General features: G+C 42.9%; 1 protein-coding gene across 3 annotated transcripts in view; it reads left to right on the top strand.

Annotated features, from left to right (window-relative positions):
* Positions 1-8637, top strand: part of fam20b (FAM20B glycosaminoglycan xylosylkinase) — a 33348-nt gene extending 24711 nt beyond the window's left edge. For all 3 annotated transcript variants that reach the window (XM_048252347.1, XM_048252346.1, XM_048252348.1), the window contains 4 exons: positions 1266-1437; positions 2339-2530; positions 3574-3633; positions 7222-8637. In XM_048252347.1, the coding sequence (XP_048108304.1) occupies positions 1266-1437; positions 2339-2530; positions 3574-3633; positions 7222-7453 (656 nt within the window). In that variant the 3' untranslated portion in view covers positions 7454-8637. The remainder of the gene's footprint in view (positions 1-1265; positions 1438-2338; positions 2531-3573; positions 3634-7221) is intronic.
* The last annotated feature ends 8199 nt before the right edge of the window (positions 8638-16836 follow it).

The raw sequence follows: 16836 nt of genomic DNA, 5'->3' as shown, positions 1-16836 counted from the left end.
AACCCACGAAAATGACCTGACATGTGTCGCTGATTCAACCCAAAGCGGCAACCATCAAAAGCAGAGTTTTAAGATTAAATGTCCAGTGCGTTTTCATGAGTCATATATTTCATTTCCATTCATCACAGAGTTCCCAAAATCACATATAAGGTGTGTTAGAGTGTCTAGTTTGGTAATTAAAAAAAAAAGCTAAAAACTTAATATTACGTTTTTGGCACTCAACGCATGGGAAGGAAAAACGTAATATTAAGTTTTTGGCACTCAATGAGTTAAGATCAATTTCCAAAAGATTTATTATTATTTAAGGCAGCATGGGTGTCTTAACTTAAGCACAGCAGTGTATGTGCGAGCCTGAGCTAAACACACAGAGAGAGAGAGAAAGGTGTGGGAGAGAGAAACTTGCCTGTCTTTGTGTGAGTAATGTAATGTGTTGCTCAAAGGGATTCCACCCTGGCCTGCGCCACTACCTGTAGCGCCGGCCATATGCACAGGCAGCCCATGGGGGGGCTCTGTTTACACACACCCGTCACTTCTGCTGTGGGATCGCTGTGCTGAACGTAGCTGTTGATTTTAATACAGTATTCATAGTCATGCCTCCTGCAGTCCCATGTAAAATGCTGGAAAAGTTGTTGAATTTTAAAATCCTCCTTTTTTCAGGCCTGGACACATAGATTTGATTTTGTTGTATTACTCTTCCGTAAGTGTATTCTGCTTTAAAAATTCTGCTAAGCTAAACAATTTCCGCTGGTATAGCCTAAGTAGCTATACGAAAAGGAATAGAAAAGGTTGTTTCATTTTCATTTCTCATAAAGTGAGGAGAGGTGAGGTATACAGTGTTTTTGTGGGTTACGAAAGGTCATGGAAATTTCATCAAAGGTCTTTAAAATGCTCATGGTGTGTGTTGTTTTTCTTATCTAAATGTGTTTTCCTGTTTGTCTCTCCACTTGTCCCCTTTCACCTCTCTCTTTCAAGTTATTTTCCTTTACAGTAAAGTTGTTAATGTTGTGGTGATAAAAATGCATTTGTACTGAGGGCACAGAACAAGATAGCAACATTACTTATCTACCCACCCCCACCCACACACACACACACGCACACACCTGTATACATGCATTGAGTTCAACTTAAATTGCATGGAAAATACCCTTCTTGAGAAAACAGATACTCCACACAATGGCAGCACATTAAAAGCCTTTTGATGTGTGTCTCATATGGCTCGTCTCCCTCTCTACCCCCCACCACCACCACCACCCACCCACCTGCAGGGAATAACACATGCTTCTATGGGAAGTGTTACTACTGCCGGGAGAGTGAGCCGGCGTGTGCCGAGGGGGAGGTGATGGAGGGCTCTGTGACGCTTTGGCTCCCGGACGTGTGGCCCCTGCAGAAGCACCGCCATCCCTGGGGCCGCACTTACCGCGAGGGCAAGCTTGCCAGGTCCGATCCAAAATGCCGAGCCGAAGCGCCTTCTCACATCCGCAGCCACATCCGCTTATGCTCTCTGTCTCGCATCTCGGTCTCTGGCTTGTGTCAGCTGCTTCAATTATGCCTGTCACTTTCGTTCTCTCTCTCCTTCTCGGGTCTCTCTTAAGCATCTATCTAGCTGCATCATCTAATTTCATGTCTTGTTTAATCACGCTTACGGTTGCTTTCACTGTTTCGTTCTCTCTCTCGGTCTAGCTCTCTCTCTCTCTCACACACACACACACATACACACATACACACACCCTCTCTCACTTGCTCTTTATTTCTGTCACCCAGCCAACTCTACTCAATCGTCCCCATTTTGCCTTCTCCTTGTGCTGTTATTAGAAGTGCAGAGGCGGCTCATTAGACTAGTACCGTATGGCTCCATATATATAGTAGCCAATGAGGGCACTCGCTGCATGTGTGTAGCCCTCCTTCGTTAGTCTATTTTTAAACTGCTGCTCTGCATGATGGCATTTAGGACGACAGAGACAGTAGCTATAGAATACAGAACAGAAATATAGAACACTTCCATCACAGGAACCTTCCTGACAGTGTCGTTCACACCAGGAACAATTAACTAACAATATTAGCCACACTGACCAACAATAAGGAATGGCTCTCCTTGTTGATGAATGTGATGTCTAAAATGTGATGGATTCTGATTAGCTGTCAGCTTTTTATCTCAAAACCGCTCTGAAAGTGATCCCCACTGATATGATATGATTCTTGCAAGATTGTTGCATTCATATTAGCTAGAGCGATACTTTTTTGACGTTATCATTCTTGGTGTGAACTGCCCTGTTGGAATTGATGGAATTATGTTGTGTTTGTTTTGATTGTTTGTTTGTTTGTTTGTTTGTTTGCTTAGGTGGGAGTATGACGAAAGCTACTGCGAGGCGGTGAAGAAGATGCCCCCGTATGACGCCGGACCGCGGCTCCTGGATGTCATTGACACGGCCATCTTTGATTACCTGATTGGCAACGCCGACCGCCACCACTACGAGAGTTTTCAAGACGACGGCGGCGCCAGCATGCTCATTCTGCTGGACAACGCTAAGAGGTGAGCAAGTAAGAATGCGCCCCCTAGAGGAGTGAGAAGGATCTTACTTCAGCCTTAATTCTATCTAAGAAACAGCAGAGGGGGAGGGTAGAAAAGAGTGAGACTAAAACGGACAGATGAAGAGGTAGTGATGGAGCACAGCGGGAATAAAGTGACTGAGACCAGCAGAGAGAGAGAGAGAGAGCGAGAGAGGCGCCAGACAGTGGGAGAGAATGTCAGAATTACTCTGGAGGTAGGGGAAGAAAGAGACCGGAGAATAGAGAGACCGACTCCGAGAAGATGGAGAAAGACGGCAAAAGAGCCAACAAGCTGCAGGCGCTTATGTTGGTAACCATGACTGCTTCAGCGCTCATATGGAGCTGCTAATGTCACCCAGAAGAGACGGGGATCTGCGATGAAGCAGACCTCAGCCTCAGACCCCAGGGTGCTCTCTGGAACCCCACCACCGCCACCGCCCCTCATCCGCACCCGCCCTGATGCCTTTCCGTTCTGCCCGTGTCTCTCTCACTCTCTCTTTTACTCTCTTACTCTCTGTTTCCCCCTCTCTCTCTTTCTCTCTCTCAATCACATCTAAACAGCAGGTGATTGTGTTATTCACTTCCCCTCCCCCCACCCCAATATTATCTTTATCACACTCTCCAATCATCCCCATCCCAGAGCCTGCCTGCCTGCCTCCTTCATGCTGTTTCTCACTCATTCGCGTACTCACCCTCTCTCTCACTCTGTCTCTCAATCTCTCTAGTTTTCATCTCAATCTTTCCGTACCTCATTTTGACTTGACGCCTTCTCATTCAGACGCTTTTACGTTCCCACCCTCTGTTATTTCTTTCCCTTTCATTTTTCACTTTTCTTCTTCTCCTTGTCTGTATTTTTCTTTTCTTTTTTTAAGTTTTCTTACTTTTTTTCTCTTTTTTTTGTGGCCATATAATCTGTACTGAGAGTTCAGTTCAGTTTACCATGGGCCTGCTCTGCAGGGATGAGACTGTTTTCAGCCATGTTTCAAATATTGTGTGTTTTGTGTGTGTGTGTGTGTCTGTCTGCAGTTTTGGAAATGCTGCCATGGACGAGAGAAGCATCTTGGCCCCACTGTATCAGTGTTGCATGTGAGTATCCTCTCTCGCTCTATCACACTCTCTCTCTCTCTCTCTCTCTCTCTCTCTGTCTTGCTTTATTATATAGCACCACAGCAATTCCGTGCTTTACAGAACCAGAGTCTCTTTCAAAAAAATACTGCAACACAGAACCATTCTTATCAGAATTTTATTAACAGGCTGTATGACATCACAGCTGTGCCATATCATAGGCTTGCAATTCAATGTTATGTTTAACAACAAACTGCAAACACTGTGTTTTTTCTTTAGAATAATGTGCAAGCATATTTAAAAGAACACAGTAGCGCGAGGATGAAAACGTTTGTTCAGAATGCACAGACGTTTCCGCCCAGAGTAGAAACCAAAATACTTCCACACGCTGCTTTTTAGATGGTTTGGGGTCGTAGTTGTCTGCTCAAGGCAGCTCCTCTGCTTTTTTTTGTTGCTCATTTTCTTATCAAAACATGTTATTAGCTTAATAGATAGATAGATACTTTATTGATCCCCAAGGGGAAATTCAAGGTCTCAGTAGCATACAGACATCACACACAACATGCATTTACTGATGGGTTCAGAGGGCAATGAGGACATACAAACCCTTTTAGAGCACCCACTGCTGGATCAGACTGTAAAATTACATGGTCAAATACGCTTATAATATAGTGATGTAAACATTTGAATGGGTTATTTATAGTAATATTTTTTTCAATTTAGCTTCAATACAGTTTTTCACGTCATCTGGGGTGGGAGACATTTGCCTAATCTTTTGCCAGAAAGAAGCACATTCAACAAGCTAGTGGTGTGATGCAAATGTTTAACACATCAAAAATTCCACACAGAATATAAAAACATTGTGGTCAAGCAGTTTCTTGAGGCATTCAAAGTAGGTTGTTATTTTTATCACACACGATGAACACAAGGCACAAGTCACTAGATAACGAACGGACACTAATGGAACATGCCTTGCAGGAGTGTTTACGAGAACTGAAAATAAAAACTAGAAAAACATCATAGTGAAAGCTGAAAATTTGAGGAGGGGGAAGGGTGTTAAATAGATAAGGCTATCCAGTTTTTGTTTTGATGACTTGTTGACTGACATTATCTCTTAGGGCTGCTGTGTGTTGGGACAGAATCAAAATTGAGGTTAGGGATGTGGCAAAGTCGTCATTTATTTCCTTACCAGTTCTGCCTCAAGTATGCAACAGCACATTTAATGGTATAAAAATAGACCATATCCTATTACAAATATCTAGTCAGGTAAGAGCTTGTTCAAGTAAGAACTAAGTTTAGATTCTACGTCAGATTTAGGCTCCTCCCTGTTATACAAGATGGATCTTATTGTATTGGGAATTCCCCCAATAAACCAAACGTGCATCATGGTTAACGAGAGAAAGCAGGTGAACCAAGAAGGTGCTTCTAGTTGTCTCCTGAGATGTGCAGGGTTGTGTGTATATCGCTGTCATATCTTCATCACTCACTTGTGATTTAGCAAAAGTCCGGTATGAGTAAGGGGGTATACAAATGTGGGTGAAACTCTTGAAAGAGTTTTTCTTGTAGTAACCCATATACAGGTGATACAGCTTCACCTTTTACACAAAATTAAAATAATGGTGGTGGTGCGTACATTCAGAAAAATAAGTCTTCTAAAACTACACTGCTCAAAAAAATAAAGGGAACACTTTTTTGAAACCTTCCACCCTTTTCTCCATTCTCAAACTACATTCACAGAATGTCTGACAGTTCTTGCAAAATAAAACACTCGCCTCAAAAGTTACTTGTGCTCAGAACCAAACGGGGTCAGAGTACCGATCCACTATATGATTGAAGTGTTCCCTTCATTTTTTTGAGCAGTATATTTTTACGCTACACAGACGGAGTGCTTAAGTTCCGGACCAGGTGTAGCCCAGACCTTATTCCTCAATGTTCTGGTCAGCTAGTTCCAGCTATTTAGCTTAATTGGGATAACACGACAGAAGAGGATGGAGAGGCTAACTTGGGAGGAAACGAAAAATGCCATCAGGAGATCAGATGGCAAGATTGTACTTCGCCACCCAAGGCTATTCACCTCTACGGAGTGAGTAGATGATATGTGGCGGTGGCCTCCCGTATCGTATAGAGATATATTTTAAAGACGGACTGGCCATTCTCAGCGTAGTATGTCCATACATAATTGTCATAATATTTTCTTATGAAGTGCTTTCTTTATTTTTACCCAAATCACAATGCATTATCTATTATTTACTGTCTAAAATGCTTACTGCGGGGCATATTACAGAAACTTCCTCGCAAACTAACTCGCAAATCCTATCTTATCTGTTTGGTAACCATGGTAACTATGTTAAGAGTCATTACAGATCAGCCGCTTCTAAGTCAGTGTTCTGCTAAAATGTTTTTTTAGCCACCAAAATTCTAAATAAACATTCACAACTTGATGACCCATAACATATGATGCCAGTCATCTCAATAGAACTCTGCTATCTCAATGTATCGCAATGGATGTACTGCTCAATGGGAAGTTCGGACACAATGCGGGCAAAGATGGCGCCCCCCTGTTTGGGCGTGGAATAAATCAACTCACACAGAAGTTTCTGTCTTTCCGTGAGCTCCCTTTTCCCTTCAGGATGGCCCTTTTTCACAGCAGTCATGAAATGTCAGGCTGGCCCAGGTGGTACTAATTACATTGAGGTTCTGATTACACTTAAATTGAACAGAAACTTCATTAATGTATTTAGTAACACCTGTGTTTTCCCAATACTATTTCATGTCAAAATAGCTTTTGTGAAAGTTCTGAAGGAACACACACTCTATGAATGACTACATAATCCAATTTCGAGTCGCAGCTCACCAGTTCATAAACTGCTCTTGTGAAGACTAACCGTTTTTATGTGGCTCATTGTAACACAAGGTGTATGGAAAGTAAACACCTCAGATCTCTGTTCTGTTCAGGATCAGATACCTGCCGACACTCATATTTTCCTTTTGGTTAGCTTTGGTGACTCAAAGAAGTAAGTGTGTGTGTGTGTGTGTGAGAGAGAGAGAGAGAGCTGAAAGCCTCAGATCAGTTTAATTATTGCTGTAATGAGGTATTGACTTGCCGCGTGCACTGGCTTAGTGCAGCGATTCAAAAGTTCCCAAAGTACCCTTTTCTGCCCTGCACTCCCTTTTCTGCCTATCAGCGTTCTTCCACCACAGAATGTGCTCCTTTGGCAGGAGTCAGCAGAAGACCCAAATCCCTGGGCGGTCTGCAGTAAGCACAGGCGAGGGAATTCATTTGTGGACATTCAGTGTCAAGGTTGTTATTCTGAATGGTGATTTGATCTGAAACATCTATCTTACTCACCATCCATGTCTCTTGCTTTCTCTCTCTCTCTCTCTCTCTCTCTTCCTTCATCTCTCTCACCCTTCCTTTTGTCTCTTTTTCTGACCCTCTCCCTTTCTTGCTCTCTCTACTTCTTTTCCTCTCCCTCTATCTGTCTCTACCTTCATTCTCTCTCCCTCCCTCTGACACTACCTCTCTCCCTCCCTTTCTTGCTCTCTCTCTCTCTCTCCATCTCTTCTTCTCTCTCTCTCTCTCTCTCTCGTGTATTTCTCCCTCCCCAGGGTGCGCGTGTCCACGTGGAACAGGCTGAACCTGCTGCAGGGCGGGGCCCTGAGCGCGGCGATGCGCCAGGCCACAGCGCACGACCCCATCGCACCTGTGCTGGCCGAGCCCCACCTTGCCGCCCTGGACCGCCGCCTCGGGGCCGTCATCGCCACCGTACGGCAGTGCATGGAGACGCAGGGCCCCGACAACACGCTCATCGAGGATCGCATGAATCTGCCACACCCTTAGAGGGGATGAGGAGGAGATGGGCGGATGTGGGGAGGGGTGAGGAGCGAAGGGGGGCAGTGAGGTATTTTTAGGACCAAAGGGAGTGAATGAACGTGTCGGCGCTGGTGCCCAGCATACAACTGTATAGACCCTCGACGGCTCGTAGTAGCGGATTCCCTGTTGGCAGGAAGCAAGTTCCTAGGACTCCAACATGGAGTGGACGATCTCGCACCCTTCGGTGTCTGTTACCTAGGATGCCACCCATGCCACCCATCGGACGGTGAAAACAGACACCGCACAGTTCTGCTGGTGTCAGCACAGTGCTGCTGTGAATTCTGCTCACTGTCTTTCCCCTGTTTCTCTCTCTCTCTCTCTCTCTCTTGCTGTTTCTCTCTCAAAATCTTCTCACCAGGCGGAAGTAGGTGCCAAACACTAATTAAGTAGGATTCTCAAGAATTGACTCGTCCCATGGCCATAAGATGATACTGAGACTCAGGACATTTGTTTAACAGAGGGGTGTGTCTCTGTCTGTCTGTGCGTGCATTTGTGTGTGTATGTGTGTGTGTGTGTTTGTGTGTTCATGAAGAGGTACATCTCAAACAGAACAAAGTTCAACTTGAACCTCTGACCTACAGTGACCCCAGCTCAAGGACACTCCTGGGATGTGGCACCAACTAAATAATGGCCGAGGAGTAAGAGAAATCCTCTTTGGCCGTGCTCCCACACACTACTGTACATATGCAAAAAAAACTACTTGTTGAGAGATGATGATGATGATAACAATGACAACGATTTAATTATATTATTAAAGTAAGGACCATACATGGATTATAATATTTAAAAGAAGATAATCCCTAATTTAGCTGTGAGGTGTAAATGCTGAGCTGTATATATTGGGATTCCCGCGGTGGGTGGGGTGGCAGTTGAGTTATGCTACTGATGTTTTGGAGAGGGGGTGGGTGGAATATTGAATGAGGGAAAGGAACAATTGGAGAGACATAAGGGCTGGTCAGACCTTTTCATCATTCACAAATAAAAAAAAAAATATTTAAATACTATGTTGTGCTTTGTTCATCACTACAGCTGTGACTTCCTGTGTATACTAGTTGTACACTTTGGGTTATTCCAGCAGACTGCATTTCTGTGAAATTCGTTGAACTTTGATGGCCTTGAAGGGCAGGCAATAAACAGTTGTTTGATTACTATTTGGTTATTTTGGCTTTCGTATCATTTACAGTGTAGGTGTAAAGATCCAGAAGTGAGTCAGCTTTGACCTGGTCACTCACTTCCCCAATGAATGTGCGTTGGTTTGTTCTGTTACCTGTATCAAGTCCTACCATGATGCGTGGATGACGTGCTAAAGGCCAAATGTGTTAGTTGATCTACTTCCATTTTATTCCACTAGAGGGGCCTCCTGTCTTTATCTGATGTCAGGCGAGTCTGCGGTTGCCCTTATCCTGTGTTTTTAAACATGTGTATCACTTGCTACTAACGACAACTAGCCTACGTCTGTTTCAAATGCTTTTGACTTGTGTAGTATGCTGTGAGGAATGACAATGTAATTTTTGGTCACTGTAAATCAATCTATGAAGAGGTGTTTATTTCGCCCCTACCTTCAGCTGTAGGCTAATGGTGGTAGCTACAGTAACATGTCCGGCTCTCCTTCACTTCCTTTGACAAGCAGCTGTGGAATTTCCACCTTTCCTTTCGATGACACAGCATGCATGAGGTCACCCACTGGTTCCCTTCCCCTTCTCAGCTGCTTGCTTTGCGTCCGCCATCGCTGTGACCACCGCGACCCTATATGATTGATGGCACGCCTGACACCACTCATCTTGATACCTGGCTTGAACTCTTCTCTTGCTTCGTTTTTTTTTTGTTTTAAGGTTAGTGAGTTTCAGAGACTGGTGTACATTCCCGAACCGATGGCTTGTGATCTGCATGATGTGTTTACAGAGGCGAGGCGACACATGCCACGCAGTGCAAGTGTTGCTCGCCACTTACATTTGGTTGGGGTTCCATCAAGTGTCCTGATTTCATTTCCTGGTCGAGTTTGTATTCCAGAGTAGCCTAAACGAAGACGATCGCCTCCGTTCCCACTGTAAATTAAAAACCGCCAACTAAATACTCAATTTCGTGACTTTGAAAGCTTCTATTTCGCTTCAATGCGGTCAGTCTTACGGCCTATCAAAAATAGTTAAACGACTAGGCTTAAATTAAGTCATTGTATATTTGCCTTCTAACCCTGGCCCAACAGGTTGATAAAGAAACTTGATCACTGAGGCTCTGAAATTATAAAAGTGAAGTAAGGCAAGCCTGGGCATCACCCCCACAATGACAAAAAAAAATCTACAATCTGACTCAAATAGGCCATGTTTTGTTTGCGCTGCTCTCTGAAGCGACCTGTAGACCTACTTGTAAGTCCCAAATAGCAATTGGCCCTGGAACATAACTGCAGTGGTTCTCTTGTGGGACGGGCCCCATTATAGAGTTATGGCCTGAAGTACGCCAAATGTGCTAACAACCTAAAGACTTCCCTTGCAGACACTGCCTACAGCACCAACAGCACTGATTAAAACTAAAAAAAAAAGTATATCTGATGATGTATTCAATGATATTGAGCTGGAAAATATAGGTGGGCAATAGTTGGGACGACACCATTAAACTGACCAAGTGAATTTCACACCAAAAAAACCTTGAGAAGGTGTACCTACACCGAAAACAATAAAAAAAAACCTTCAATAAGTCCACATCAGTAAGTTCCTTGATCTCTATAGTGATGGATAGCAGAAAGCTGCTGCTGTGGGGCTATCAGTGGAAAAGTTAACTGACCACCTTTTATCTCTAATCTTCTAAAAATACCCTACTTGTAATTGTGGTCTAGACACAAGTAACCACAGTTCCTTTAAGCATGCCGTTTTAGCTATCTGCCACTATGATCTATTACACAGGCCTATTCTTTTTTTGGGAGGTAAATAGACTTTTTATTATTATTATTATTATTATTATTATTTGGGCCCGAGCACCGAGGTGCGAAGACCTATTGTTTCTGGCAGGATTATTATTATGCTTCTTGGTTCGATTTGTTTTTTGTCTGCTGTACTTTTCCTTTTTAGAGGTGGTTCCCATAGACGAAGTCTTGGAATTTGGCACACACATAAGGTGTCATAGTCATAACTCAGGAACAAAGGCTTGACTCCGGGTGTGGTCCATAGACTCTAGCACCACCCACCTGTGAATGATCCTGTGATTGGCATATAGTTTGAGCTACACACTCCAAATTTGGTAGGTGTGTGTATATACCCAGGATGAACAACTTTGTGTATAATGTATTAGCCACGCCCAACAGGAAGTGAGGTATTTGGGATTTTGTGCACACTAACCTAGCGTTCATGGGCTTCGGAAAAACCTTTCTCCGAGTGAAAACATCATCATTCCGCGTCATTCACGTCACTTAATGTGTGAGTCAGAGGTCGGAAACTGGGGCTAGATTTTTGCTAACAGAGTTGCCCAGTTAGGGGCTCGTCATCACTTTTATTCGTCCGCGTTGTAGTTCGTTTGTAGTCCATGTGGCCTTTCATGTCCAACAGTTTTAATGTGAACTTGGGAATTTGCCCTTTTTATCACTTGAAAGCTGCATATCTTTCTTTCACGAGCATCTTACACTATATTTTAAGCAAATACAGTTGTTTGTTTAGGATTAGTGAGTGTATGTTTTAACCTTTGTTGTGGCATCCGTGTTTGTCACACATTCCGATGGCAAAGCACATGAACACTTGCTGTCGGAAAAACAAAGTAGCCATGGGGGCAGTCCTTGTCATTCCGAGGTGCTCTGAATGCACCATTACAGTGCGTTCATGTGCATGGGAAAAACGCGTTTCGGCAAACAAGCCTTCATCAGGGAGTCAAACAAAAACACTGTTTGACTCCCTGATGAAGGCTTGTTTGCCGAAACGCGTCGGAGTTTTTTAAAGGTTTAAATGTTACCAAGCCAACAAAATAAAGGCTTTTTAACCTTTGACAATTGAGAGTGCCTTGGAATCCCCTGTTTTTTTCTCATCTACATTTTCCCATCCAAAGAGCACCTCAAACAAACAAATTTGAGTCCAGGAAGCACTCCTAGACAGTATATACATTGCATTAGCCACACCCAACAGGAAGTGCGTGTGTTATTGTTGAATAGTGAAGTGATGTTATGTTGAAATGTGAATCAATGAATTTAAATATCTCGCTGAATGAACAAAATCATCACAAAGTCATAATGTATTGGTTGAAACTGAAAAATAGTTTCGCCCAGACACACAAAAGTTGGTAGGGATGTGGACCTCCCATAACGAACATAATGTTTTCTCAGTTAGCCTTTTAAAATGATATCAGATTACTACAACAACGACCGCAACAACACGTTACATTTATATAGCGCTTTTCTCAACACTCAAAGCGCTTCGTATGGAAAGGGGGACCTCACTAACCACCACCAATGTGTAGCACCCACCTGGGTGATGCACGGCAGCCATTATGCGCCAGAACGCTCACCACACACCAGCTTGAGGTGGAGAGTGAGGGAGTGATCAGTAAACAGAATGTGCCTTTGGAACATTGGATGAATGGTTGCTGATAATGGGCAATGTAGATATTGCATTAAAGATCAGCCATTTATTTCTACAACAGTCGAGAACCCTTTTGCAATTATGTAAACACATAATGTAATCTGAAAACTGCTTGTCATAAAACTTGTTTAAATGATTGTCGCCTCCATGCTGCTTTTTGTTTTGATGACGCAGGCGGCGGTGCGACACTGGTGGCTGGTGTTGCCAGATTGGTTTTTTTTTTCTGCTACATATTATGGTCTGTTTACGGTGTGTTTTAGCCGTTTTTTTTCACCTCTATAGAAATCTGGCACCCTATTGAACGAAGTTATACTGAGAGAACGTGCTGTTCACAGACACCAGAATGAACGAGTTCACAGTAACATTCAATTCACGTTCGCCAAAAATATGAACGAGTTCATGAACTATCGTTCATAGCGTCACCAGGGGTTAGAGTGTGTGTGTGGAGGGGGGGGGGGCACCTCAGATAAATTAATAAATTAATATATTCTTTCATACCAATTATATACCTCGATGATATTGTTTAAATAAATGGTGAGTTAAATTTTCGTGTGTAGGCTACCGTCAAATTGCCATATCAACAATAATGCACCTCACTCGGAAGCACCTTGAAAGCCCTGTTGCATATGTCAGATTGCTTTTTGTTGATTTTAGTTCTGCCTTTAATCTAATCCAGCCAGATATCATGCTTAGGAAACTAGTTCAGCTAAATGTCAATCCCTTTTTAATCAGGTGGTATCACTCCTTTTTGTTAAACAGGCAACATCAGGTGAAGTTTAACTCCGCCCTTTTTTGTTTACATGATACACCAATGACTGCACCAGATCTAAGCCAAACCAAGATCTTACATAAGAGTAATTTTACAGTGTGTCTCCTGGGTAACATAGGTACACCTGGTAATTTTTTCAGAATTTTTTGAGACCTAAGTGCGTGGGCCCTGGTTGAACTGACGTGGAATGACCCTATAGTAACATTTTCAGGTCCTTCTCAGTTTGCTTACTAAAGAAAGCAAGATAAGTGTCCACCAATTTGCTGTGATATTAATATTGTTGTTATGGCCGATACCGATAATTACCGATGTCGATATCTCTGTATAGAAAACACATTTTTATGATAATCAAATTTCCAAAACACATTTTTTAAAATAACATTTCAATAGCCTACCTTAGAACACCAGAGGATTACAATATAATATAATATACCTGTATTATTTTATATCCTGATATAAAAAGAGAGAATACTGAATGTCTGATATTTAAGACAGCACACTTTATGCAGATTAGCCTATAGCCTAGGCCTACTATTTATATTACAACTCTACCTCTTTAATTTAGCTGTCTGGTTGAAACCTGGAAATATTGTAAACAAAGTAGCATAGTTGGCTAGCTTATCATAGTCTACTGATTGGACTGTTTAGTTTCCCCATGTGTGTTTAAGTTTCAAGGTAATACTTGTTCTCCTTGGTACCAAGGAGAACAGTAGGTTCAGAGGAAGCTTCTTTCCTGCAGCTGTCACCTACTGAACTCTAACTCTGCATCCCGGTGACAACAAAGCCCCCAACCCACCCGCCTCGCCCGATGCCTCCTTGCCTGTGCCTGTTGAGGTGTCCACAACTTGGCAACCTTGACAGGGACAACAAGGAGGCGGACATCCCCATTCCCTGATTATTGGTTCAGTGTCTTCATCTGTGTCCCATTAAGGCTGTTTTATGCTTCTGCGTCAACTCCACGCAATGACTACGCCATTGCCTCGATGCCGGCTTGAACCTTTAGAAGTTCTGCGTCTTCTGTGTCTGTGTCACTCACCACCAAAACGGTAGTCAGAATGGTGAACTTCATAGACTGCCGTGCTAAAATATTTATCATATTTGTTTGGCCTTTTCTTTCTTTGATTTTGTAAAAATTCCAATGACCTAGTTATTGTAACCAGAAAATAAGCCTGAGGTTATTTGTGAGGAGCCTGCCAGCCAGATTGTTATGTTAGTAAGCAAACTTTCCCACAACTGCCCACAATGTACTGCTTGCTGGCGAAGTACTGATTTCAAAATGTTACTGACAAATAGACACTTTACATTTGGATAGCCCCATCACCATTCATGGTGACGCACAGGGTTCTGCAGGGCTACGGCATCAATTCGACACAGAACCATAAAACAACCTTTAGCCCTCATGTCTTCTAGTTCTTTGTCGGTCTTTGTTATTCATGCTGTCAATGGTGTTGATGGTTTTGATCTTGTTCGTGCATCCCGTGTTTCATGAGTAAAGTTTCTCACGTTCTCACAAGTTTTCCTCGTTGTGCACTTGGGTCCAACACATGAAACCAACAGTGACAGAATGACAGTGGAATCTCTGAATAGGGTGTCACAGTTTTCTGAGTGAAACTCAGCATGTCACACAACAAGCAACATGTTTGGTCCCAGGTGCCTTTAAACCCCCTTATGTCTGTCATTTGATGTCCCAAGACACACAGCATCATATAAAAGGGGTCTGAGTGAGTGTGTTCACAGTAATTTTGTGCCACCACCACCTGGTTCCGACTACTCAATAGTCCAACAAATGCCCGGAAATAAAGGACTAGACAAACCAAGAAATGATCTGCATATGCTGGAATTATCATCAACTACCATGCCAACTTTAAAAAAAAAAACTCAAACTGAACTCAGAACTGTCAAATATTAGTCATTATCAGGGTTAATAAGTGGGAATACGTGTTAAAGGGATATTCCATCATTTGGGGAATTACGAACATTTTCAAAACCCAATATGGCCAATTTTCAAAACCCAATGTGGCCCTTGAGCCAAAAAGTCTGCCCACCACTGTGTATTCCATCATTTGGGGAATTACGAACATTTTCAAAACCCAATGTGGCCAATTTTCAAAACCCAATGTGGCCCTTGAGCCAAAAAGTCTGCCCACCCCTGGTCTAATCCGATTCATTGATCTATGCTAGGCTGGAGCTAAAAGTGATATCACCAGACTCACAGAACGGTTGGATGAACTGGAGAAAGTTAAAAATCAATTGTTTAACTCGAGGGGAGGTGGAAAATCAGTGGAATATCCCTTTAATATGATATTTTTAGGCTTTGGTATAAGTTAATATTCTCTGCAATTTGTGTGTAACAATGGTCTGATTATTCTAGGTGATGCTGCCATGTCGTAAAAATGATGCATGAGTGAGCAGGACATCTCATATCTTTGTTATCTCATTGCTCTATCAGATTCCTCTGTCCTCCTTACCTTCCTTACTCGTTCCCTTCACAGGATTAGCTAGGAGAAGGGGCTATGACTGAAGGAAGGGAGGGAGGATGGACAAATAGAAAAATGAGATGCACCCATTGAGTCAAATTGTGTGTTCCCATTCATTCATTAACATAAGCAGTAGGCTATTGACACTTAACTTTCTGTTAGCAGTATAGCATATACCACCATTTGCAATATCAGTACCAATCAAACAGCCTACATACATATGATTAAATTTAGTTTAATGTTTCAAGATTGCAATAAGTCATCTATTCCAGTGGTTCTTAACTGGTCTGGCTTTGGGACCCCCAATTTCCCATGATTATGAAGTCACGACCCATATATATTTTAGAGCGTTCAAGACAACAGATTTGGTGAGCTACATGCTAAGAAAGGCGAAGTGCCTGTAGGCCTATTTGTTTGGAACATGCTGTTTGGTATTAGGCCTACATTTGTGAAGTCTCCAACTCCTGATGTCACCTTAAAGTACTTGACAGGTCTGTCTTTAACAGGTGTACTTTATTATGAGGCATTTTCACTCATGTTCCAGCAATTGTGAACATCGCACACTGTGGATTCTGCACCATTTCGTCTCAATTTAAGTCTATTTGAAATGGGCGATTTCTTCTCTTTTTTTAACCACAAGCTCCGCGACCCACCCAGAATGGTTCCGCGACCCACTTTTGGGTCCCAACCCACCAGTTAAGAACCACTGATCTATTCGATAGTCGGGGTGTGTACTTTCACACATGTAATTGTGACACCTCAGGAGACACAAGCCTCCTGAGGTGTCGAGCCAGACTGGCCTGACGCCTGGCGGTCTAACCAGCCTAGCGCGCCAATCTCCACAGGTGTTGAGTTAGTCTGCCCTGATGCCTGGCTGTCTAGCCAGGCTACCCTGCCAGTCTTCAGGTGTCGAGTCAGTATGGCCTGACGCCTGGATGTCTATCCAGGCTACCTAACCAAAGGGTGTGACTTCTTAGAAACGAAGAGCCCCAGAGCTATGCTTCAACCACAGGTAAGAGGGGCAGTTCAAGGTACACAATTTAAAGACAGTCCACCAATAAAGCAACAACATGTAGTTTATTTACCTTAAAAGAACAGCTTCAAAATAATTTTAATACCACACTGACTTAATATAAGGAGAATGGAACCTCTGACATTGGCGACACGCGCCTGGAATGTAGCTTTAAGGAAATCGCTGCATACATGCATTTAAAACTTAGTGCTATGATGTAGTGCTATGTAATGCTATGAGTTGAATAAATAATAATACAAGTTGTCATTATTTGATTAATTATCGTTCTGGCTTCCCACAGCCTGGTGCGTTGGCAACGCAGGGGACGCACTAGGATTGATAGATAGACGGGGGCTGCTGACCCTAAGGTTGTAGGTCATGCTGCGGAAAAAATGAAATGGCGAAAAATTTCCATTACACCTTAAAAGGGCTTCTTTGATATTAGTTGTAGCACATCTATCAGGTTCTGTTTTCTAGTTCACTCTTTTCTTTTCCTGCCTTCTTTGGAATACCCCCTGCTCTCCCTTCCTTTCCTC

Source organism: Alosa alosa, chromosome 9 (assembly GCF_017589495.1).
Source record: "Alosa alosa isolate M-15738 ecotype Scorff River chromosome 9, AALO_Geno_1.1, whole genome shotgun sequence".
Taxonomy (NCBI): domain Eukaryota; kingdom Metazoa; phylum Chordata; class Actinopteri; order Clupeiformes; family Clupeidae; genus Alosa; species Alosa alosa.
The sequence above is the reverse complement of the archived record's forward strand: the minus strand, read 5'-3'. Positions and strand labels throughout refer to the sequence as shown.